Source organism: Anomaloglossus baeobatrachus, chromosome 1, assembly GCF_048569485.1.
Source record: "Anomaloglossus baeobatrachus isolate aAnoBae1 chromosome 1, aAnoBae1.hap1, whole genome shotgun sequence".
Lineage (NCBI taxonomy): Eukaryota > Metazoa > Chordata > Amphibia > Anura > Aromobatidae > Anomaloglossus > Anomaloglossus baeobatrachus.
In genome coordinates, this window is record NC_134353.1 from 434059281 (window position 1) to 434085533 (window position 26253).

Consider the following 26253-nt stretch of genomic DNA (forward strand, 5'->3'; position numbering starts at 1 on the left):
GGAAAAGCATGACCCGGAATGAGTTTGCTGCCATGACACAGCCTCTGGTGAGAACACTGCGCGCGCTCCTACCCCCCTATCACCTCCACAAATGTATTTAATCTCCAGATTCTGGTCCCCAGAGATTTATATGCACACCAGAATCTGGAGCAGATCCGGACTTTTTTTCAATCCGACAAGTGATCTGCCAGTCCTGGATTTTTGCCGGTTCGATCAACTACTAAGGACTCCCGACTGTTTTTATTTGCTTCAAAATCTTCAGGTAGTATATGTGAATTGTTTGATTTGCAGATTCATTCATGATTTGCAAGAAAATCCACAGGTAAAACTATTTGCCACATTTGGACTTAGAATATCCAAAAATGGAACCAGAATAATTGTATGGTTATCTCTGCGCTGCTGTGAAACAATGAAATAGCCAATACACTGGTTGTAGATGAAAGGTGGTTTATTTCAGCACATTTTGAAGTGATTCTCAATTCTTCCTGAGGAAAGCCACCATAAAGAAGTGAAGTTCACTTCGAAACGCGTTGAAGTAAGCCACTTTTTATCTCCAACCAGTGTATTGGTGATTTCATCGTTCGCATCAGTATGGAAATAACTACATCATTGTTCTGGTTCTGTTTTTTAATCTTCTATAGCCTTAGAGCTCATGGTTTCTGCAGTAGCTGGTTATAAGGTTTATTTAGGATTGTCTTAGACACAACCACTCAAGGTGAGCGAACACTGCACTTGTTTAATTTTCAATCATACAGGGTATGACCCTATTGGACTTGTTTTCTCCAAAGACTTATTGAGAAAGCCATAATGGGCGCACATTTTAGCATCCATATTATGAACGCATGTCTTTATTGCCACTCTACCAAATTCAAACTATATAAAATCTCAATGATGTTGTAAGTTTGTTTCATAAAAGACTTGATTGGGCTGGGACTTGTGATCATAATATAGGTGTTTAAATACATAGGTCTCATTTCGATTGCAAACAGTTATTTTCTTAGCTACATTACTTTTTACTGGTTTGATGCATTGAAACTATAATGGAATGTTAAATGGAAAAATACCCTTTTTTGTTTAGGTAAATGATGCAATTGGAAATGAATGGCCTTGGATTTATTTTGTCAGCCTTATTCTACTGGGGTCCTTCTTTGTGCTAAATTTGGTTCTTGGCGTCTTGAGTGGGTATGATTTTTCACTTTTATTTTAGCACTATAATATACCTTTAGTCAAGTGTTTGTTATGTTTATATAAGGCTTTTTATCTTTCCCTTTGCAGTGAGTTTACAAAAGAACGAGAGAAAGCCAAATCTCGTGGTGCTTTCCAAAAATTGCGAGAACAGCAGGCTATGGATGAGGATTTACGAGGCTATTTAGACTGGATCACTCATGCAGAAGTAATGGATCCGGATACTGAACCGAGGGATGGTAAGAATAAAAAAAATAATCCTTGGGCAATGAGATGTTTTGTGTGTCTGCACTATTAATATTTCTCTTTGTATTTTAGGGCTTTTACAATTAGAAGAGGATGGCTCTGAAACTGAAAGTCTGTATGATATGCAGGGAATCAACAAATTTATCTCCTTTTTGTAAGTGAACTTGGCAATTAGACAAATGAAGCAATTCAAAATTATAAACTTATATACTATATGTAAATCATGTCTTTACGTTTGTATGTAGTCGTCAGTGGCGCCAGTGGCATCGCCTACTTCGACGAAAAAGTCGTGATCTTGTGAAATCTAGATTCTTTTACTGGCTTGTTATCATCATTATTCTTGTAAACACTATCACCATTGCAACGGAACATCACAATCAACCAACTGCACTTACAGCAGCCCAAGGTAAGTACTATTTTATCTATTTCACAAATTGTAATATTTTAAAAAGTGTCTTTAGTTTCCAGCCGATTGTAAAAAATATTTAAAATCGTATTTATGTACACTGTTAATAATATGCCCTTTTTATAACATATGCTAGAGCATTCTGCTTTACTAGGATATGTTACAGCATAAATGGCAACATGCTCAATACCTAAAAGAAGTCACATAATTGGTAATGGGAGGATAGTAAAATATTCTGGATCAGATTATTTCTGCTGAATAATGTCTACTATACGTGTGTTCTTACTGAATAACTAACCTAATTCAAGTCAATGGGAAACTGGAAAATTTTTCCGGAGGACCTTGAAAGTAGATTTGGGAGGGCTGTAAAAATGCTGCAATGGATGGAAAAGTGCTGAAACCGAAAGAAAACAGCATGGGGAAAATACTTGGATTCATTTCTGACTCACAGTTGGTTTCTGGGAATAATGTCAGAGTATTAGGCCGCTTTTGCAGAGTGACAATAAAAGCTACAAAACCCAATCTAAATTGTATTTTACAGGAAAAAATGTTCAGAAACACTCTTTCCTGTAAAATGACTTGTATATAAGGCAAATGAAAATGAGATAAAAAAAATCCCCCTTTAGCCTATGTTTACAAGTAGCGATTTTGCTTTTGTTTTCTCATTGCTTATAATACTGAAAAAAAGTTTACCCGGAAATGTAATTGTAACATTTTACTACCTTACCTGGCATGTGGTGTGTGACATGGTAAGACACCTCCTGTTTAATTTATGAGTGGCTGTATCCACGCTTGATTAGATTGTAATTAGGACTGTTTGATTACACTGGTCTACAAAAAAAAAAAATTCTGGCATGAACTTTAAGAACAGTTTTAGACTAATTTGAGGGTGCTGAATTCAAATCTGATCTTATAATTTCTCTATCACATCACGTTTTTGAGCTATAGGTATATATCCCATTTTCATGAATTCCATGAAAAATATGAGTAGTGTATCAAAAGTTATATGGTTCACTAACGTAAATTTAGTTTTCATTTAGTCTCCCAATAAATGTGAGAATATCTTTGTTTTCTTTGAACAAAATTCAATGAACAACTCAGGTAGCTAACAACTTTTATCTTGTATTTCTCTGCAGGATGTTTTGCTGATCTAACAATGGCCTCTACATCTCGCAGAAGACAGTGCTCAAATGATCCAAATATTTTTTGTTACATCTGTGGAAACTTTACTGTGAAGACTCAGAGGCGCAACATTACTGACTTTGTTAAGAGGGTGTATTTTGCGTACTTCAAAGTAATACTTGGAGACCAAGACAAGCATTGGGCTCCTCACAAAGTATGCAAAACCTGTATTGAGAGCTTGAGATCATGGTCTCAAGGAAAGAATGCTAGACTTCAGTTTGGAGTTCCTATGGTTTGGAGAGTACCAAGCAATCATTTAGAAGACTGCTATTTCTGCTTTGTTGATGTAAAAGGTTTCAATAAGCAAAACAAGCAATATTTGCAATACCCAAGTATCCCTTCAGCTATTCGACCAGTTGCCCATAGTGAAGACATACCTGTTCCAAAATATACTGCGCTTCAAGAAAACGTTGACAGAGATCTCTCCTCACATTTTTATACTGATGAATAAGACAGATATTTTTCCGCCATGTAATGAAGATTGTGACAAACCAATTCTGTTTACTCAGTCTGCTTTGAATGATCTGGTTAGAGATCTTTATCTATCAATAGAGTCTGCTGAACTATTGGCTTCAAGACTACAAGAGAATAGAATGTTGAAACCCAAAACAAGTGTCTCATTTTATCGTAACAGGGAAGCAGAACTGCGTAAGTGCTTCCATTCAGATGGCCAGCTTGTCTATTGTACTGATGTTGAAGGGCTACTTCTCTTCATGGGACTTCCAGCATATGATTCAAGGGATTGAAGGCTTTTTATTCATAGTTCCAAAAGAAGTTTAAAATGTGTTGTGTTACACAATGGAAATAAGTATGGCTCTGTACCAATAGGTCATTCTGTAAAACTTAAAGAAGAATATAAAAACATCAAGATTGTTCTAAAGAGGTTACAATATAATGTTCATCTGTGGTTAATTTGTGCTGATTTGAAAATGGTTAACTTTCTTTTAGGTCTTTCAAGGAAAATACAAGAAACACGCTTGTTTTCTGTGCTACTGGGACAGTAGAGCTACAGCAGAGCATTGGGTGAAAACTGAATGGCCTCAGCGACAGAGTTTACCATCTGGCGATAAGAATGTCATCCATGATCCTTTAGTGGGTAGGAAGAACATTGTCTTTTCTCCCTTGCACATAAAACGTGGATTGATGAAGCAGTTTGTCAAAGCTCTCAATCACAGTGGAGAATGCTTTGACTATATATGTTCAACTTTTCCTGGTCTTAGTGAAGAGAAGTAAAAGGCTGGAATATTTGATGGACCTCAAATAAGAACACTTATGAGAGACCCAAATTTTATCACATCAATGAATGAGACAGAAGAAAGAGCTTGGAATGCATTTTGTAATGTGGTGCAAAATTTTCTAGGGTATAAGAAAGCAGACAATTATGAAGAGATTGTGGAAGAGCTACTAATGAGTCTGCGAAATCTTGGATGTAAAATGAGTATCAAGATTCACTATTTACACAGCCATTTGGACTTTTCTCCAGAGAACCTTGGGGATGTGAGCGAGGAACAAGGGGAGCATTTTAATCAGGACATTAAAACTATGGAAGAATGGTATCAAGGCCGGTGGGACTCGCATATGATGACTGACAATTGCTGGAGCTTGATGAGAGACAACCCAGAAGCTGTACATCACAGATCAGCCAAGAAAAGAAAGTTCAAATAACTGCCATTTGCCATTCATCTGTGTGCCATATATATGTGTTTTTATATTTTATTGTTTAATTCTTTAAGTATATTTGATTTGCTATACATAGACTTTGTAATCTTTGTTATTCCTTGATTAAAAATATACAAAATGTAGTACCTAAAATCATGTGTTTTTATCATAAAACATTCGATGAGTAATTTTCATCAAAAAATGAAAATATCTCGAAATCCTGATGTGATAGCCAAAAACAGAGTTCATTTTCAGAATCAGCAGGCAAAATTGACTTAAAATATGTTTTGAAACCTTTTGCCAGAAAAATTGCATTGAGCAGTGTTATTGTACCAGCAGGTCTAAAAATGCAGACCAAAAATCTCTCCCTTCAATGACATAAGCTCCCCTACACTACAGCGGGCTTTACACACTGCGACATCGCTAGCATCGGTTAGCGATGTCGAGCGCGATAGCACCCGTCCCCGTCGTACGTGCGATATTGTCTGATCGCTACCGTAGCGAACATTATCACTACGGCAGCATCAAACGCACATACCTGCTCTGCGACGTCGCTCTGGCCAGCGAACCGCCTCCTTTGAAAGGGGGCGGTTCGTGCTTCGTCACAGCGATGTCACACGGCAGGCGTCCAATAGAAGCGGAGGGGAGAGATGAGCGGGATGTAACATCCCGCTCACCTCCTTCCTTCTGCATTGCCGGTGGAGGCAGGTAAGGAGATGTTCGTCGCTCCTGTGGTGTCACACACAGCGATGTGTGCTGCCGCAGGAATGAGGAACAACATCGTTAATAAACAGAAAGCGATTTTTTTGTTTCAGGACAACCTCTCCGCGGCAAACGATTTTGGCTGCTTTTGCAATCATTTAAGGTCGCACATAGGTGTCACACACTACGATATCGTTAATGAAGCCGGATGTGCGTCACAAACACCGTTACCCCGACGATAATTCATTAACAATATCGTAGTGTGTAAAGCCCGCTTAACTCTGGATACACTGCAGCATATGTGGATCTTTTTTTTTTTTCTTGCTTCCTCCTCTTCATTCTCCATTATATCCTTAGAATCATCAACTCTAATTTTGGGAGGGCCATTAGGTATCCCTCACTCATACAGTCATATGAAAAGGTTTGGGCACCCCTATTAATGTTAACCTTTTTTCTTTATAACAATTTGGGTTTTTGAAACAGCTGTTTCATTTTCATACAGTATATCTATTAAATGATGGACTCAGTAATATTTCTGAATTGAAATGAGGTTTATTGTACTAACAGAAAATGTGCAATCTGCATTTAAACTAAATTTGACAGGTGCATAAGTATGGGCTCCCTTATCAATTTCTTGTTTTGAACACTCCTAACTACTATTTACTGACTTACTGAAGCACTAAATTGGTTTTGTACCCTCATTGAGCTTTGAACTTCATAGGCAGGTGTATCCAATCATGAGAAAAGGTATTTAAAGTGGCCACTTGCAAGTAGTTCTCCTATTTGAATCTCCTATGAAGAGTGGCATCATGAACTCCTCAAAACAACTCTCAAATCATCTGAAAACAAAAATTATTCAACATAGTTGTTCAGGGGAAAGATACAAAAAGTTGTCTCAGAGATTTAAATTGTCAGTTTCCACTGTGAGGAACATAGTAAGGAAATGGAAGAACACAGGTACAGTTCTTGTTATGCCTAGAAGTGGCAGGCCAAGAAAAATATCAGAAAGACAGAGAAGAAGAATGGTGAGAACAGTCGAGGACAATCCACAGTCCAACTCCAAAGACCTGCAGCATCATCTTGCTGCAGATGGTGTCACTGTGCATCGGTCAACAATACAGCGCACTTTGCACAAGGAGAAGATGTATGGGAGAGTGATGCGAAAGAAGCCGTTTCTGCAAGCACGCGACAAAGAGTCGCCTGACGTATGCAAAAGCACATTTGGACAAGCCAGTAACATTTTGGACGAAGGTCCTGTGGACTGATGAAACAAAGATTGAGTTGTTTGGTCATACAAAAAGGCGTTATGCATGGAGGCAAAAAAACACGGCATTCCAAGAAAAGTATTTGCTACCCACAGTAAAATTTGGTGGAGGTTCCATCATGCTTTGGGTCTGTGTGGCCAATGGCGGCATCGGGAATCTTGTTAAAGTTGAGGGTCACATGGATTTAACTCAGTATCAGCAGATTCTTGACAATAATGTGCAAGAATCAGTGACGAAGTTGAAGTTACGCAGGGGATGGATATTTCAGCAAGACAATGATCCAAAACACCGCTCCATATCTACTCAGGCATTCATGCAGAGGAACAATTACAATGTTCTGGAATGGCCATCCCAGTCCCCAGACCTGAATATCATTGAACATCTCTGGGATGATTTGAAGCAGGCTGTCCATGCTCAGCGACCATCAAACTTAACTGAACTGGAATTGTTTTGTAAACAGGAATGGTCAAAAATACCTTCATCCAGGATTCAGGAACTCATTAAAAGCTACAGAAAGCGTCTAGAGGCTGTGATTTTTGCAAAAGGAGGATCTACAAAATATTAATGTCACTTTTATGTTGTTGGTGCCCATACTTATGCACCTGTCAAATTTAGTTTAAATGCAGATTGCACATTTTCTGTTAGTAAAATAAACCTCATTTCAATTCAAAAATATTACTGAGTCCATCAGTTATTAGATATATGAAACTGAAATAGCTGTTGCAAAAACCCAAATTGTTATAAAGAAAAAAAGTTAACATTAATAGGGGTGCCCAAACTTTTTCATATGACTGTACATTTGGGAGGACCCTCTTTCATACATTTTGTATGACAGCACAAGGGCTCAGTGGTTAGCAATGCAGTCTCCAGACACACTGTGTACAAGATGTTTGTGGATTTTTTGGGGGTAGGGGGGCCTCCCCTCAGGAGGACCCTCCCTCTTAAATTTGGGAGGGCCCTCTCATACATTTGGGAGGGCCCACAGGTAGCTCTCTACCATAAATTTGAGAGGGCCCTAACTCATGCATAATTTAATTTTTATTTATATAGCACCAAATATATTCCACAGCACTTTACAATACCAGCTATAACATGCCCGTCTGTGTTCTGGTCAGCTTCTTCACATAAGAACCGATGATGAGTGAGCGTAGATGTCGGACGTCTGTTTGGTTCTACAAAAGTTTGAGGAATTAACCAAGAGACTGATGATGCCATAATCACCATAATCATCCTGCTTCTGTGTCTACTCAAACGCTCCATGCTCACAATGGAAAGCTTGCATGTGGACCAGGTGGAGAAGGAGGAAGAAAGTATATAGGGTGCTACGTGCTTACCAATCCCCTGTCCAGGATGCAGGTAAAGATGCCTCCTGCCCTGCACCTATTATTACTAGGGATGAACAAATGTATTTGCCACTATTCGGTATCCGGCAGATAATGGAGTAGTTGAGGTATTCGGTATCCGATGACTAATATGGTATTCGCTCCTATACTTTCATTTTTATTTCTGGACTTCATGGCGCCTTTTTCCAGCCAATGAACACATCTGACATTGCTTGCCCTCACAGTAACGTCGCAGCCATCTTTGTTGTGGTCTTACTGTGATTGGCTTGGCCGCACAGCGTCATTGGGGCTATATAAGGCAGCCGCCATTTTGTGCACGCATTAATGCCTGTGCTGCCAGTGTAGCTAGACTGTACTGTGTGCGAGACAGCGTTTATACAGCGTTTATACAGCAAACTAATAATAGTCCTTGTGAGGCTGAACACAGTGTCCACTAGCTGCTAGCAGCTGTGTAAATCATAGAAACAAGTATAGGGACAGTGCAGTGCGTGTTCTATGAGATAGTGTTCCTGCTGCACAATCCAAAATAGTCCTTGTAAGGGCTGAACACAGTGTCCACTGTTCTACCAGCTGTGTAAATCGTAGACCCAGGTATAGGGCCAGTGTTAGTGCATTGCTTAGTTAGATGAGAGCCGTTCCTGTTTTAAACCGGTGGAAAAAAATCCTCTTATCAGTGGTGCATACGGTCTGTTACTGCAGTGTGTGATATAGGGAGAGCTTATTCACAGGCAGGGAGAGATTTAAAGCTGTCCTCCTGACATCTGCTACTAATAATAAAGAATATCAGCACTGCTACATCCCTTGTTTCTTTTATAGGTATTACAACTTGCAAAAAAAGGTCCCAAAATTATCAAAACAATGGGTTCAGGTGTAGTATAGTGCCTGTCAGCGACCATCTCAATTCATACCAGCTCACCGACCTTGTGTTGGCTTCATAGCGTACATAAACTTCATAGTACCCAACAGCTAAAAAAAATAAAATAAAATTGTTGTCACAGCCTGTAGTTCTGCCTGAAGCCAAATACCATAATATATAGCATCATGGTGGTGGCTTCATATCTTACAGAACTTAGATAGTGGCTTGCTGCAACTAACACACAGTCTCAGTGTTACAAAATTTTTATTAATACTCGGTGTCAGTGCCACTATTCTTGCCTGAAGGCCAGTACCTTCCTATCAGCAACCTAATATAATTTTGGGGGCTTCATATCTTACAGAACTTATGTAGTGGCCTGCTGCAACCAGCACACAGTCTCAGTGTTACCCAATTGTTATTAATACTTGGTGTCAGTGGCACTACTTCTGCCTCAAGGCCAATACCTTCCTATCAGCAACCTAGTGTAATTTTGGGGGCTTCATATCTTTTTTTTAATCAGATAAATTTTTATTTTTCACCAAGTATACAAAACATTTGATATATTTTCAGCAATAATGAACAGAACTATAAACTTTCCCTCCCCAACAACCCCTCCCGCTCCCCCCTCAGCGTACATATTACCCATATCAATATCAAAGATTTTACATTTTAACCCTTCAATAGCATATATTGGAATGTATAGAACTAACTATGTCTGCCCATAGTCCAACATCTCCCAACTCTAATATTTATCCATATTTCAACCATGGATTCCACAGTCTATCAAAAAGTGCATGTTGTTTCCTTTTCCCATATATGCGTCTCTCCATTCGAACAATATGATTAACATATGCGACAAATTCCCCTCTAGTCGGTGGGTCCCCCTGCATCCAGTGCTTGGCAATTACCTTCCTTGCCGCATACAGCAGTCTGGCTATCACTATTTTAAAATTGTTGTCTACTCTAATTTCCTCCACGTAACCTAGAAGACATACCAGGGGTTGTCTGCAAAGTTTACATCTATAGGCTCCTTCTATTCTATTAAGAACAGTTATCCAAAAGGGTGCCAACCTGGGGCACATCCACATCATGTGAAAAATGCCGGCACCTTCTCCATTACATCTAGGACAGTCGGAGTTACTCCTCAATCCCATATTACACATAATTAGCGGGGATCTATATGCCCTATGCACCACGTAGAGGTGGGATAATCTTGCTGGTCCACTCATTGATAATTTAGGTATGTATTCCAAAACACTATCCCATACCTCATCAGTGATCCCGTCTATCTCTGCCTCCCATTTAGTCCTAGTGTTTACAGGTTGATCAAGCAAATATGTATGCAGTAGGTCCCTATATATAGTAGATATGATTCCTCTTGTGGGTCCACTACTACACACATATTTCAGTACTAGGTCTGCCTGTACCAGCAATGATTGCTTAACCCCCTGAGCCACCACTGCATGCGCCAACCGTTTATACTGGTACCACCCAAGTGGGGATATCCCAAACTCATCCTGTATTTGTGTAAACGATTTCAGACGTCCCTGGCTAAGAATTTGCCCCATATACCATATACCTTTACGTGCCCATTCCTTAATTTTGCCTATCTTGTATATCTCAGAGCAGTTTTCATTGTCCCACAATGGAGAGAATTCAGTTATTGCTGTAATACCTCTTATTTGCTTGATCTTCCTCCAGATTCTATTCATCAAGCTAAGTGTAGGGCTCGTTTTTCCTACTCTCCCAAACGATCCTCCAGCCCGAACACTAATGGTTTCTGATGCAATACATGCCCTAACAGTTTGGATGCTGGGTCCACCACCCCTAAATCTGCCCATCCCCTGAAATGTTGACTCTGAGCTGCCAGATAATATATTCCCGGATTGGGTAGTGCTAGTCCCCCCTCATCCTTCGGTCTCTGTAACGTCTCGAGTTTAAGTCTGACTTGTTTGTTCCTTTCATAATAGAGCACGGAACATGGAATCAATCTCCTTAAAGTGACTCTGAGGGATCTAAACAGGAGAATTGTGCAACACATAGAGTATCTTGGGCATAAGCACCATTTTAATAAGATTAATCTGTCCTATTACTGATAAATAAAGCTTATTCCAAGCAGTTATCTTACTTCGCAGTTGCTTCAGCAAAGGGACTAGATTAATAGTAATGTAGTTCCCAATTGGCATGGATACCTGAATGCCCAGATATCTAAACTGGTCCACAACCCGCAGTCTGCTGACCTCATCACCCAGGATCGACCCATCCACTTCCACGTCCACCTGAAACAGATTCGATTTGGTCTAATTGATAGTACGTCCAGAGATCTCCCCGTACCGCTCGATCACCTGCATGGCACAGCTCAACGATGCCCCTGGGTCTCCCAGAAACAATAGAATGTCGTCTGCATAGAGGGCTATCTTCTCTTCTAGATGGCCATATACAAATCCCTTTATGTCTCTGTTCTGCCATATAGTAGCCGCCAGTGGCTCCACTGCCAGAACAAAAAGGAGAGGCAAGAGCAGACATCCTTGGCGAGTACCCCTTTGTAAATCCACCGTGTGTGACAACATTCCATTAATCCTCACTTTAGCTACTGGTCTAGCATATAACAGTTGTATCCTGGATATAAAATTAGGACCAAATCCCATATGTCTTAGCACTCCCCACAGATATCCCCACTCCACACTGTCAAATGCTTTATGAGCATCTAACGAAGCTATTACTCTCTGTCCCGGATTTTCCACCGGCAGTTGCATGTTAAGGTATAATCTTCGTATATATTTTGCCGTGGATCTATTAGGCATAAAACCAGACTGATCCTGGTGGATTGGAGTAGATATCACTTATGTTAATCGATTAGAGAGTACTTTGGACAAAATTTTAACATCCGTCGTTAACCGTGAGATGGGCCTGTATGATTCAGGAAGTTTTGGATCCTTATCCTCTTTAGGCTCCTCTCTCCCTTGCCTCCTCCAAGACACTCAGCAAATTGGATAAGAGTAATTCTTCCAGAGATTTGTATACCTCCACCGGCAGACCATCTACCCCCAGGGCTTTTTCATTTGCCATGCCATGCAAAGCTCTCTCTATCTCCTCAAGTGTGATAGGGCCCTCTAGACTGTGTTTCTCTGTCTCTGTAATTTTGGGTAATGTCATTGTACCTAAGAAAGCCTCTAGGTCGCTCTGTCTCGTCTCCCCTCTAGTGGAATATAAATCCTCATAAAAGGCTGCGAACATGTCCAGAATATCTCCCGTTGTGGTGCGAATGCAATGCACAAAGGATGATTGTCTCTGGGCTGCCGTCACCACCGACAACAGATGTCCCACCTTTTCTCCCTCCGCATAAAAGTTCTCTTTTTGGAAAGCATGCTTCCTAGCTACTTTCTCCAATAGCACCTTATTAACATCTTCCTGAGCTGCTTTTAGCTTCTGCCTATTCTCTGGTGTGGGCTGTGTTACCATCTCTACTTCTGCTCAATTCAAGGCCTCTAAGAAATCAATTTCCCCCTGTCTACTACGAGATTTACACCAGCAAATGTCTCTAAATAAAAGGCCTCTCAGGTATGCCTTCATGGCATCCCAAACTACCAATGGATCCGCACTACCTCTATTAAGGGTAAAATATTCCAGAATCTCACTGGCTATACCGTCCATGTCAATACTTTTTACCCAAACCGGATGTAGCTTCCATGCTCTTGTTAGCCTCTCCCCTATTCCTCGTTTTTTAATAGATACCAGTATTGGACTATGATCCGATATTACTCTAGCCAAATATTCAACATTTGAAATTCCCGAGTCCATCGGCTCATTTCCCAAGGCCAGGTCTACACGGCAAAGTGTACCATGGGTCGCTCAGTGACAGGAAAAACAGGTCACCCCTAAATTCCTTATCCTCCAAACGTCTACCAACCCCAATTCTTGAATAAAGATACCAAATTCTGTCGCTCCGTCCCTCCTCGTCTCCCTGCTCCTGTCCCAATATACATTTATGACATTATTAAAGTCACCGATCAACAAGAATTGCAAATTCCCCCACACTCTCTCACCTCTCTAATTTTGACACTAGTATAAGGCGGTGGAACATATATAACAGTAATGCATAATAATTGTCCATACAACTTACAGATCACCATGACATATTGTCCCTCTGTGTCTATCCATGTCTCCACTTCTTCATATAGGGTGGATCTATGGACCAACACAGAGACCCCTCTAGCATAAGTAGAAAAAGTAGAGTGATATGCCTTTTGAACCCATCGCTTGTTCAGTACATTTGTCATTTCGCTCGTCAAATGCATCTCCAATAAACACATTATTGATGGTCTCTGGTCTAGCATATATTTTATCATTGCGTCTCTTCTACCTCTATCTGACAGTTCCCTTACATTCCAACATAATATTTTAATCTCCTCTCCCATGTTTAAAATTACTGGTTATCTTTAAACAAACATCCTGTCCCTCTGTACGCTGAGTCTTTCCCTTCCCTAACCCGCCCCTTAGAACCTCCCCAACAAAACTCCTCCACCTCCGATTTACATCTTTAACTCCCTTATAGAGAATGAGGTCTGTCTCCCCCAGACCGGTTAACCTCCTTCCTCCTTTTCTCTCATACCAAACCTGTCTCACCCCAGTGAGCAGAACCTCCTAACTCACCTCCCGCCTTCACCATATTTGTTTTCATTTGCATATATCATATAATGTAAACTGCTAACATATGAATTTTTGAAAACTTAAGCATTTATCAATTGCCGCCGCACGGCCAGAAGAAAAAAAAAATTATTATCCTCCTCCTGTCATTGTCCAGCTTAATGATTGATTGCTCTCAGTGAGAGAAACAAAATTAAAATTAGTAATAATTAAATTTAAATGTCCTTTTACTATGCATCGCTCTGCCCTGTTTTGTGTACATATTTGTGTTTCTTCAGATATTTTGTCATACCATGCCTGAGGAAGAGACCTGAGATGTCTCGAAAGCTTGCTTTATAACATCATATTTTATTTTAGTTAGCCATTAAAAGGTATCACAACTACAAAATTTTAATTTTGTTTCTCTCACTGAGAGCAATCAATCATTTTTCAACTGGCTAACACGGTACCAAAAGCTTTTTCTTTTAACTGTCCAGCTTAGTGATAGGAAATCTCTCTGCCCCATCTAAGGGCGGCTTTGCACACTACGACATCGCAGGTGCGATGTCGGTGGGGTCAAATCGAAAGTAATGCACATCCAGCGTCACTTGCAATGTCGTAGTGTGTAAAACCTTTTTGATATGATGAACGAGCGCAAAAGCGTCGTTATCATATCATCGGTGTAGTCTCCGACATTTCCATAATGCCGGTGCAGCGACAGGTACGATGTTGTTCCTCGTTCCTGCGGCTGCACACATCGCTGTATGTAAAGCCGCAGGAGCGAGGAACATCTCCTACCTGCCTCCCGGCTGCAATGAGAAGGAGGAGGTGGGCGGGATGTTTACATCTTGCTCATCTCCGCCCCTCCGCCGCTACTGGCTGCCTGCCGTGTGACGTCGCTATGACGCCGCACGACCCGCCCCCTTAGGAAGGAGGCGGGTCGCCGGCCAGAGCGACGGTCGCAAGGCAGGTGAGTGCATGTGAAGCTGGCCTAGCGATAATTTTCGCTACGCCAGCTATCACAAGATATCGTACCTGCGACAGGGGAGGGTACTATGGCACTCGACATCGCAGCATCGGCTTGCGATGTCGTAATGTGCAAACCTCGCCTAACTCTTAGGAACAGGAGCAAGAGATCAACAATAATAACCAGGAAGAGAAAGGAAAAAAAAAAAGGTGTACTGTCACTGCCATAAAAATGGGCTTATGAAGTCTCCTTCTCCTCTAGCATATGCAAATGCTTATGAGTAGCGAGTCCTGTAGTCCAGGAAAATCACGAAATTGCAGTGCCACTCATAGCCAGCTTCTATCCTTCTCCTGTTGTTTGCAGCCTCCTTGCATTGATGTCTATCCATTTCATGACCTCCTCTGGATCAAGAAAAAAGTGCACCTTCTCCAGTGCTGCTACTCGAAGTTTTTCTGGGAACATCATGGAATATTTAACCACCAGCTCACGGAGTCGTCTCTTTACCCCTGCAAATTGCATTCTTTGCTTCTGTACCGGTACACAGTAGTCAGGGTATATAGCCACTGGGTGTCCATCAATTGTCAGGTTCTCCAGATCCCGTGCCTTGTGTAGAATAATATCCCGGTCCCTGTAGTTAAGCAGTTTCACCAGCATCATACGGGGCCCCTTGCGAGGTGGTTGCAGTTGCCTTGGGACTCTATGTGCCCTCTCAATTGCATATAACTTGGTCAGATTATCAGCACCAATCTTTTTTTAAGCCACGTTTCTATAAATTCAGTAGGATTTCTTCCCTCTACTTTTTCCGGGATGCAAACTAGTCTTACATTGTTCCTCCTGGAACAGTTCTCCAAGTCATCCGTTTTTTGCGGACAGCTCAGATATCTGCTGCTGGAACTTTTTCTCTGCTTTTTGCAGTGTAACTATATGATCCTCAACTGCCCCCACTCTCTCCTCCACAGCACTGGTTCTCATATCAGTTTTCTTCTGATCTTTTTTGAGAGTAGCTGTAGCTCCCTGTATTCCCAGCACCTGCTGGGTTAATTTTGCGAGGGCCTGTTTGCAGAAGGAGACCACCTGAAACACATCCTTAATAGTGGGGTTGTCCTATATTTCCTCTGCTGCCTGCTGCTCTCCTGAATCCTCCTCCTGTTTTTCTTCTCCTGGTTCTTCCTTTATTCCTTCAGCCTCCTCCAAATCTTCCTCCTCCTCCCCGTTCTCCTCCACCATCTTACCGGGCTCCTCCAGAGGTTCCTCTGAATGTCTAGCAAACTGTGCCAGCTTTGCAGCTGCTTCCATGTGACGCCGGCAGGCTGTGTTTGTTTTCTCCGCCTCCTCTCTGACCTCGGTGCCATTTTGTGATCCAGGCCCTCTCCCTGCTCCCACTTCCCTCTGTTGCTGCCTGGACATGCTGCCGGTTCAGGAGCTGAGACTTCTCCTGCTGGATGCCGGTACCTTCAGGGGGGGCTTCATATCTTACAGAACTTAGATAGTGGCTTGCTCATATTAAAACACAGTCTCAGTGTTACCCAATTTATATTAATATTTGGTGTCAGTGGCACTATTTCTGCTTGAAGGCCAGTACCTTCCTATCAGAAAACTAGCATCATTTTGGGGGCTTCATATCTTACAGAACTTAGTGTCCTGCTCTTACTTAAGCACAGTCTGAGTGTAAAAAACCAATACTAAAAGAAAAGTGTTGTCAAACCCTGTTTTCTTTTGGGGCTGAAAGACATTCACAACATCTTTGTCGACTCCTCTAAGTGGTAGTTTGTCCAATAAAGGTACCTTTTGGTTTTTTAGACTTACAGAAACAGCTATCGTGAGAAACTATTAACACAAGTTTAACAAGCCGGCATAAGTGTTGTTCCACTGCCTGTAGAAAAGGTCATGTTACAGTATTCACCTTCAAATAATCAAACCAAAATAATGGGATAAAGAGGGGGTAAGGGCCGTGGACGAGGTGGTAGTGACAGTGGTCGTTGTCCAAGTAGTGTGATCAAGCCAAAGAAAAAGGTTCCTGCTTTATCTACCTCTGCCTTCCTATCCCAATTTTCTTGTCCACGTGGGAAACCACTCTTGCGCCCGGAACAGTGCGAACAGGTAATGAGTTGGCTAACAGAAAATGCCTCCAGTACTTGTCGAGTAGCAAATCCCAAGGGTCCACCCAGACACACTTGAGTAGCCGAGAGGCTGGCTCATCAAATCCTCAGCCTGGTCCTCCTTCCTCACAACATCAGTATTCTAAGGAAACATATGACACCAAAGCAGGTTACTCTGAGGAACTGTTTACGGGACCCTTTGACCTTTCTTGCCTCTGACCGCACAACACCACCAACGCAGATGAGGCCATGGTGTGCAGTGATGCACAGATCTTTGAGCACCCAAGGCCAGAAGAAAGTCTTGTTGTTGGCCGTGACATGCTGGGCAATCAGGTGAAAGTGTTGGAGACACAGTTGCCCTCAGGTCAACCTGAAACCTCCATTACCGAAGATGTTGACCTTCAGGAATTTGAAGACGACCAGGTTGATGATGAGGTGACTGATCCAACATGGACGGGTGGCATAGATTGCGAGAGCAGCAGTGCAGAGGAGCATGTGCCCATAGTCCGCAAAAAGGCTGTAAGACATAGGGATTCGACCACTGCTAGAAGTCAATCGACTGTGCACATGACACCATCACCTGTGGCATCTCAGAACAGAAGGGTCTGGGCACCACGTGTGCCATCTCAGAGTAAAAGGGTCCGTGCACCACCTCAGCCATCTCAGAGTCCAAGGGTCCGTGGTGCGATTGTGTGGGAGTTTTTTCAAAGAGTCCTTCGGATCAAACGGTTGCCATTTGTCAAATCTATCAGACCAAGCTTAGCAGAGGCAGAAATACTTCCAGCTTGGGCACCTCCAGCATGAGAAACCATATGTTATCCAAGCACACCACTAGGTGGTTGACAGCTCTAGGTGAAAAACACGATTTCCAGACTCAAAACGCTGCCTCTTCCCCTAGGCTGCTTGCTTCCCAAACTGGTGTGCAAGAAAGTGGCGCTGATGCCTCCTTGTCTCAACCTGATGTTGGCCAAACTCCATCATCAACGGCCACATCCGATTTGGTGTCCCAGTGTTCCCTTCAGTTGTCCATACCACAGACCTTTGAAAAGAAGCGAAAATACCCTTTTATGCACCCAAGGGCTGAAACCATAACTGCTCACATTGCATGATTGATAGCGATTGAGATGTTGCCGTATCGGCTTGTGGGAACAGAGGATTTCCGCGACCTTTTGGTGGTGTTAAAACATCGGTACTCTGTGCCTAACCGCCACTATTTTTCTTGTTGTGCCGTCCCCGTGTTCCACAATCACGTGTCCGTAAACATCAAACAGGCTCACACCAATGCCATAACAAGGAAGGTCCACTTAACCACAGACATGTGGACAAGCGGAAGTGGACAGGGATGCTACATCTCACTGATGGCACACTGGGTGAACCTGGTGGCGGCAGGTACAGAGTCTGAGCTGGCAACATCCCATATAGTTCCCACACCCAGAATAGCGGGGCCCACTTCAATCACAGTTTCAGTAGCCTCCTATACAGCAACAACTCCCTCTTTCTCCTACTCTTCATCTGGCTCCTGTGCATCCTCCTCAACATCCGCCGGTGTCCAACTGTTGACATCATTCCCCAGCTGGGATCTCTGCAGCACTGCCCCGGCTAAACGGCAACACGCTATACTGAAGCTCATCTGTATCGGTGACAAATCGCACACGGCACCAGAGCTTTTGAAAGCAATAACTGAGCAAACAGATGAGTGGCTTGAGCCATTGGACCTTTGTCCAGGGATGGTAGTGTGCGATAATGGTCGTAATCTGGTGGCGGCTTTAAAGCTTGGAGAGCTTCTACACGTTCCTTGCATGGCCCATGTTGTAAATTTAGTAGTTCAGCACTTTCTGAAGAAATACTCTGGGATACCAGACCTACTTATCTTACCATACTTAGGTATGACGTATTAGCGCCCATTTCCGCAAGTCATCTCTCTCTTTTGCTGGCCTGGCAGTGCTGCAGCAGTGCTTACACTTACCTCGTACACAGACTAATATGTGACCTCCCTACGAGATGGAATTAAACCTATCATATGTCGGTCAGGATCCATGAGCAGCAGTGGGCAGTATCCCAATTCCAGCTGGAACATGTCTGTCAGACGCAGCTGCCAGACATAAGTACTGCCAAGTGGGTGTGGATTGCAGACATTTGTCAGGTCTTGGAGAATTTTGATTACTGTACCAACATTGCGAGCAGTGAGGATGCTGTTATCAGCATTACCATTCCACTGATTTTTTTATTGAAACGCTCTCTGGATGGTCTGACTGACCAAAGTGTTCATGTACTCGAGTTGTCTGTGGATCCAGACTTCACAATGGTTGCTAGTAATCCACACAACCTCGGCCAACAAGCTCAGGCCACCTTTGCTCAGCATCATGAGGATGAGGATAAGGAAGATGATGAAGAACAGGAATGCTTTGATGTTGGTAACCAAGGGATTGACAACCCGAGCTTCAGGGCTGTCCAGCATGGATGGCCTGAGTAGAAGCAGGAAGAGGAGAGAGAAACTGAGGAGGAGAGGAGGTTTAGGGAGACAGAATGTATTCTTAGCAGTGACACACAAAGGTTTCCAGTTCGGAGTCTTGGACACATGGCACAGTTCATGTCGCACTGCCTTTTTCATGACTGTTGGCTAGTCCACATTTTGGCAGACAACAAATAATGGTTATGTACCTTCCTTGACCCACGCTACAAAGAAAGATTTGCTTCGCTACTTGTTGAGGCAAATAAAGATTGTATTACGGAAACATTCTAGAGGGCTGTAGTGGAGCAGTTGATGAAACGATTACACTCAGATCATGCTGGTGTCAGAGGTAGCATATCATCTCACGCAAAAAAATTACAAGAGAGGGCTACGCATAGTAGGAGCAACACAGGTGGGGGACTAATGTGCCATAACTGGTCCATTTATCACAAACCGTCAGCTGCGAATCAGATAACGGTTGGGGGAACTATGACAAGGAGGGAACAGTTAAGCAAGATGGTGAGGGACTATGTAGGTGACCGCATCAGCGTGCTTTCAGAGTCTACTTTCCCTTTAACTATTGGGTTTCCAAGCTCAACACTTGGCCAGACCTCACCTTATACACTTTGGAAGTGCTAGCTTGTCCTGCTGCAAGTGTTTTGTCTGAGCATGTGTTACAGGGGGCTGTCTGATAATAAAACCTAAAGGAGTATCAGACAGTCAGGGTCCACCGTGCAAAGACTCTGCTGCAGACTATGGCAGAGTGCAATACCTCTGTTAAACTCACAGAGGAATATAATTAGTAAATAAGGCAATTCCTCCCTTACTTGGAGGGTGTGTGGAATGGTCTCTGTTAATAATCACAGAGACAAAGGCAGTGAGTGTGAAATGGCACCTACCTAGGTCCGTTCCTCTAGTGGTGCCAGGAGACGGACAGCAGCGTAAGCCGCACAAAGCTCCTACCTGCGTTCGCTCCACTAGTGTGCGAGGACATGAACAACTAGATATGGCACCTGCCTAGGTCCGCTTTTCTAGTGGTGCAAAAGAGACGAACAGCAGCGTAAGCCGCACAAAGCTCCTACCTGCGTTCGCTCCACTAGTGTGCGAGGACACGAACCACTAGATATGGCACCTGCCTAGGTCCGCTCTTCTAGTGGTGCAAAAGAGACGGACAGCAGCATAAGCCACACAAAGCTCCTACCTATGTTCGCTCCCCTAGTGTGCGAGGATACGAACAACTGCCAGACGCAGTATAAGGAACGTCACCCTAGCGGCAACGTCCACCTACGAGTAGAATCACAAGGCCCAGCCGGACCATATGCCTCAGGCACCTGCCTATGGCCGCTCCCCTAAGAGGTAAGGATACGGACTGCAGCCGAAGCTGTAAGGTATAAGAACGCTACCCTGCCGGTAGCGCTCACCTAGCATAGACAGAGAGATGCCTAGAGGAACGTGCACAGAGCGTCTACTCTCATGCATGAACCAAGAGGATTGAGCGCCGTGCGGCGTGCGTCAGGGTCTTATATAGACTCTGTGCCTCATCCAAGATGGAGGACACCAGAGCCAATCCGCTGCCAGAACGACAGGAATGACGTCACGCTGGCCTATCACCGAGCAAAGCGTCACAAGCACATGACCAGCGACCAATCGGCATAGAAGGTGTCAGAGACATGTGACCACGTGTTACAAGTAGAGATGAGCGAACCGGTCGCGGTTCGGCTCGAGGTCGGTTCGCCGAACGGAGCTCCCGTTCGAGTTCGGTTCGTCAAACGTTCGACGAACCGAACTAGAACCAATAGGCTATAATGGGAGGCAATCACAAACACATAAAAATGCATTATAAATGTACACAAACAGTTAATAAACATTGCCATAACACTTACCGGTCCCCGCGATCCCTTCTGCACTCTGTCTCCTGCCGCTATTCCATCCGTTGATCGCTGAATCCTCCCGGTGACCGGCACTGCCAGCAGAGATGCAGGACCTATCGTGACGTCAAAATAGCCATGTGACCAGTCACGTGGCTATTATCTCATTGGATACAGACTGGTCACATGACTATGACGCGTCATGTAGGACCTGCGAGTGCATCTCTCCGGTACACGGTGCACATTTGTGTATCGCCGTGTACCGGCGACATGCTCTAGCACACGGTCGACTCCCCGTTCCGTTAGGGACCGGCTGACACAGCCGGTCATTAACGGAGATCACCGTTGCCATAGCAACGCAGTTAGCGGTGACGTCACCGCTAACCGCGGCTCCGGGAGCACCGTTGCAATGGTAACGCGTCTGTCAGCGTTACCGCTAGCAGCACTGATCACTCACGGAGTGAAGGCTGCACGGGAAGCAGCGTCTTCCCCCATGCAGCAGTGATGTAGCAGAGCTGCATTTGTTGAACGAGAAAGACAGAACAGCAGGATCGTGGAGGGCTGACAGGGGGTAATAAAGATCGAGTCTCTAATGTGTCTGTGTATTTATTTCTATTAAAGTATTTTTTCTCTGTGTGGTGTCTTTTTTTTAACCCTTTATTGGAGATTCTTAATGGCCGGGTCAAACGTGCCTGACATTAAGAATCTCTGGCTTAATACTGGCTAGTAAAACAAAGCCAGTATTAACTCATGATTACCCAACAAGCCACCCGGCTCCAGGGCTGTTGGAAGAGTTGGATACAGCGCCAGATGATGGCGCTTCTAGGACGGCTGGGACGGCTGCGGACTGCAATTCGCAGCAGAGGCGCCCAGAAACCTCGGGCTAACCTGTGCTGCGGATTCCAATCCCCAGCTGCCTAGTTGTACCCGGCTGGACACAAAAATGGGGCGAAGCTCACGTCGTTTTTTTTTAATTATTTCATGAAATAAGTGAAATAATTAAAAAAACGGGCTTCCCTATATTTTTGGTTCCCAGCCGGGTACAAATAGGCAACTGGGGGTTGGAGGCAGCCCGTGGCTGCCTGCTGTACCTGGCTAGCATACAAAAATATGGCGAAGCCCACGTCATTTTTTTGGTGGGCAAAAAACTTCTGCATACAGTCCTGGATGGAGTATGCTGAGCCTTGTAGTTCTGCAGCTGCTGTCTGCTCTTCTCCATACAGACAGACAGCAGCTGCAGAACTACAAGGCTCAGCATACTCCATCCAGGACTGTATGCAGAAGTTTTTTGCCCCCTGAAAAGATTATGTGGGCTTCGCCATATATTTGTATGCTAGCCGGGTACAGCAGGCAGGTACGGCTGCCCCCAACCCCCAGTTGCCTATTTGTACCTGGCTGGGAACAAAAAATAAAGGGAAGCCCTTTTTTTATTATTTCATGAATTTCATGAAATAATTAGAAAACAAATGACGTAGGCTTCGCCCCATTTTTGTGTCCAGCCAGGCAGCTGGGGATTGGAATCTGCAGCACAGGTTGGCCTGAGCTTTCTGGGCCCCACTGCTGAGAATTGCAGTCTGCAGCCGCCTCAGAAAATGGCATTTTCATAGAAGCGCCATCTTTTGGCGCTGTATCCAACTCTTCCAGCACCTGCCTGCTATACCTGGCTAGCATACAAAAATATGGCGAAGCTCACGTCCTTTTTTTGTAGTTTTTTGGCAAAAAAAATAAAAAATGCTTCCTTGGATTTTCCATTGCCAGTGAAGGTAACACCAAGCAGTGGGGGTTAGCAGCCAGTAGCTGCTTGGATTACCCTTAGCTAGCAATACAAAAAATGCAGCGGGAGCCCATATATATTTTTTTTAATTATTTATTAAATAACTAAAAATAAAATGGGCTTCCTTGTATTTTGATTGCTGAACATCACAATGCTGTAAAAATAAATCTTTAAAAAAATGACGTAGCGCTCCGCGGTATTTTTGATTCTCAGCGCAGATAAAGCAGACAGCTATGGGTTGCCACCCCCATCTGCCTGCCGTTACCTTGGTTGGCAATCAAAATACAGGGAAGCTCATTAATTTTTTCTATTTAAAAAATAGTTAAAAAACAATTGACGTTGGGTCCCCCCATTTTTGATAGCCAGCTAGGGTAAAGCAGACGGCTGTAGCCTGAAAACCACAGCTGGCAACTTTACCGTGGTTGGGGTTCCAATGTGGAGGTCCCCTCAGGCTCTTTTTTATAATTATTTTATAAATATTAATAATTACACAATAAAAGTAGGGTCCCCCCCAAATTGGATCACCAGCCAAGGTAAAGCGGACAACTGTGGTCTGGTATTCTCAGGGTGGGAAGGTCCATAGTTATTGGGCCTTCACAGCCTAAAAATAGCAGGCCGCAGGCACCCCAGACGTGGCGCATCCACTAGATGCGCCAATGCTGGCGCTTCACCCCAGCTCATCCCGTGCCCTGGTGCAGTGGCAAACGGGGTAATAAATCGGGTTGATACTAGCTGTAAAGTCACCTGAGATCAAGCCCAGCAGTTTGTGATGTCATGGCGTCTATTAGATACCCAACATCATAAACTGTCAGTACTAACAAAAAAAAAAAATCGACAAAAGAAATTTATTTGAAAAAACAGTCCCCAAAACATTTCCTCTTTCACCAATTTATTGTAAGAAAAAAAATAAAGGGGTCCCACGACGACTCTGGACCGTCTAGAATATGGGGGGGAGACACTCAGGGAACGTATCCCCCATTTTCTAGGAGTGCGGACCCTTCATGTGAGGAGTGTGGGTGCAATGAATCTGCACTCACTCTTCTCGGGTCCACAGCAGCAGAGTCCATGTCGTAATGGTTGCTACCAAAGCTGCAATGCCCTGCTCATGAGGTAAGGCCATGCCTAATCAGGAGAACTACTGTAGAGGAAGCTCTGCTCACTGGTATATAGGTGCTCAGAGGTAATAATAGATAAAATTAGTTAGTAACCTCGGCACTCTAAATCTCCCAGACTAAGTCAGTAAGTCACAACGGATAGTAATGCAAAATCACTCTTTATTGGTCCGTATTAAGAAAAAAAATGTTTTCATAAGCATATATGTTTTTGTCCAAAACAAGTTACAAATGACGTTTCGGCCTGAGCCTTCGTCAGATTGGACTTATCTGCATGTAATCATGAAAAATGACAATAATCAGTATCACATAAGAGTGAGAGAACAATAACATAAACTCGAACAATGTAGAGGTACAATTGGGATGCAGAAAAAAAATTGCAACACAGGAAGAAATGAAACACATGATACAAATGTCATAATACAGTACAAGGACAATATAGTAATGACAAATATGGGGTCAGAGTAGGCTTAGACAGCTCTGGAAAGTGGAAAAAGTGGATATAAAGTGGATAAAAAGTGGATAAAAAGTGGATAAAAAGTGGATAAAAAGTGGAGAAAAAGTGGAGAAAAAAATGGAGAAAAAGTGGAGAAAAAGTGGAGAAAAAGTGGATAAAAAGTGGATAAAAAGTGGATAAAAAGTGGAGAAAAAAATGGATAAAAAGTGGAGAAAAAGTTGAGAAAAAGTGGAGAAAAAGTGGAGAAAAAAATGGAGAAAAAATGGAGAAAAAAATGGAGAAAAAGTGGAGAAAATGTGGAGGAAAAGTGGATAAAAAGTGGAGAAAAACTGGAGAAAAAGTAGAGAAAAAGTGGAGAAAAAGTGGAGAAAAAATGGAGAAAAAGTGGAGAAAAAGTGGAGAAAAAATGGAGAAAAAGTGGAGAAAAAGTGGAGAAAAAGTGGAGAAAAAGTGGAGAAAAAAATGGAGAAAAAAGTGGATAAAAAGTGGAGAAAAAGTGGAGAAAAAGTGGAGAAAAAATGGAGAAAAAGTGGAGAAAAAAATGTAGAAAAAGTGGAGAAAAAGTGGAGAAAAAATGGAGAAAAAGTGGAGAAAAAGTGCAGAAAAAGTGGAGAAAAAAATGGATAAAAAGTGGAAAAAAAGTGGAGAAAAAGTGGAGAAAAAGTGGAGAAAAAATGGAGAAAAAGTGGAGAAAAAGTGGAGAAAAAGTGGAGAAAAAGTGGAGCACCCTTTGGTGCCTTTCATGTGGCACTAAGGGGTGCTTAGCTTTGTATTTAGCCAAAAAAAATGAAAAAAAAAAAATGACGTAGGGTTCCCCCTAGTTTTGTAGCCAGCTAGGGTAAAGCAGACGGCTGCAGCCTGCAGACCACAGCTGGCAACCTCACCTTGGCTGGTAATCCAAAACTGAGGGAACCCCACGCTGTTATTTTAAATTAAATAAATAATTAAAAAAAAAAACACGTAGGGGTCCCCCCAAAATTGGATCATCAGCCAAGGTAAAGCAGACAGCTGGGGTCTGATATTCTCAGAGTAGGAAGGTCCATGGTTATTGGACTCTCCCCAGCCTAAAAATAGCAGGCCGCAGCCGCCCCAGAAGTGGCGCATCCATTAGATGTGCCAATCCTGGTGCTTCGCCCCAGCTCATCCCGCGCCCTGGTGCGGTGGCAAACGGGGTAATATATGGGGTTAATACCAGATGTGTAATGTCACCTGGCATCAAGCCCTGGGGTTGGTAAGGTCAGGCGTCTATCAGATACCCGACATCACCAACCCAGTCAGTAATAAAAATAAATAGACGACAAACACATTTTTATTTGAAAAAACACTCCCCAAAACATTCCCTCTTTAACCAATTTATTAGAAAGAAAAACAAATCCAGGTCTGGTGTAATCCAAGGGGTTGCCATGACGATCCACACTGTCCCAGTCAATGAAGAGCAGAATGTTCCCCATTGGCTGGGAGAGCAGTGCAGTGACCTGAGCTAACATCAATGGGTCAGCCCAGGTTACTGCAGGGCATGACAAGTGCTGCTGTCAGCGAGGTACATTACCTGCGCTGATCTCCTGCACACTGACAGCACCTGTCACTGAGTTCAATGACTGCCACCTTCACAGCCAAGTATCGCGACAGGCCCGTGACATCACCGCTAGTCAGTCTCGGGTCGGAAGCGAGAGAAGGTGATGTGACAAGCGGTGGCCATGGAGGACAGTGACAGCGCTGAGGTCGGGATGGCGGGACTTCATCACCGCAGGTAAGCCGAGCAGGGCCATGTGTGTGTGTGTGTGTGTATGTGTGTGTGTGTACATGTGTACATGCCGCGGGCAGGAGGGGGCGGAGCGAGGTGAGCGGGGAAGTGTGGGCTTCCTGCACGTAACTAGGATAAACATTGGGTTACTAGCCAAAGCGCTTTGCTTGGATACCCGATGTTTATCTTGGTTACCAGCTTCTGGCAGGCTGCCAGGATTGCTCCCTGCACACTGTAGCTGTAAAAAGCCCTGCTTTTTGCTGCTAGAACCGTTCTCGAAGGTATCTAGAACTATCGAGCTTTTGCAAAA

General features: G+C 43.4%; 1 protein-coding gene across 2 annotated transcripts in view; it reads left to right on the forward strand.

Annotated features, from left to right (window-relative positions):
• The window catches only part of CACNA1S (calcium voltage-gated channel subunit alpha1 S), a 2360423-nt gene that overhangs the window by 767603 nt on the left and 1566567 nt on the right, over window positions 1-26253 (forward strand). For both annotated transcript variants that reach the window (XM_075352638.1, XM_075352639.1), the window contains exons 8-11: window positions 1079-1182; window positions 1276-1424; window positions 1504-1585; window positions 1677-1837. In XM_075352638.1, the coding sequence (XP_075208753.1) occupies window positions 1079-1182; window positions 1276-1424; window positions 1504-1585; window positions 1677-1837 (496 nt within the window). The remainder of the gene's footprint in view (window positions 1-1078; window positions 1183-1275; window positions 1425-1503; window positions 1586-1676; window positions 1838-26253) is intronic.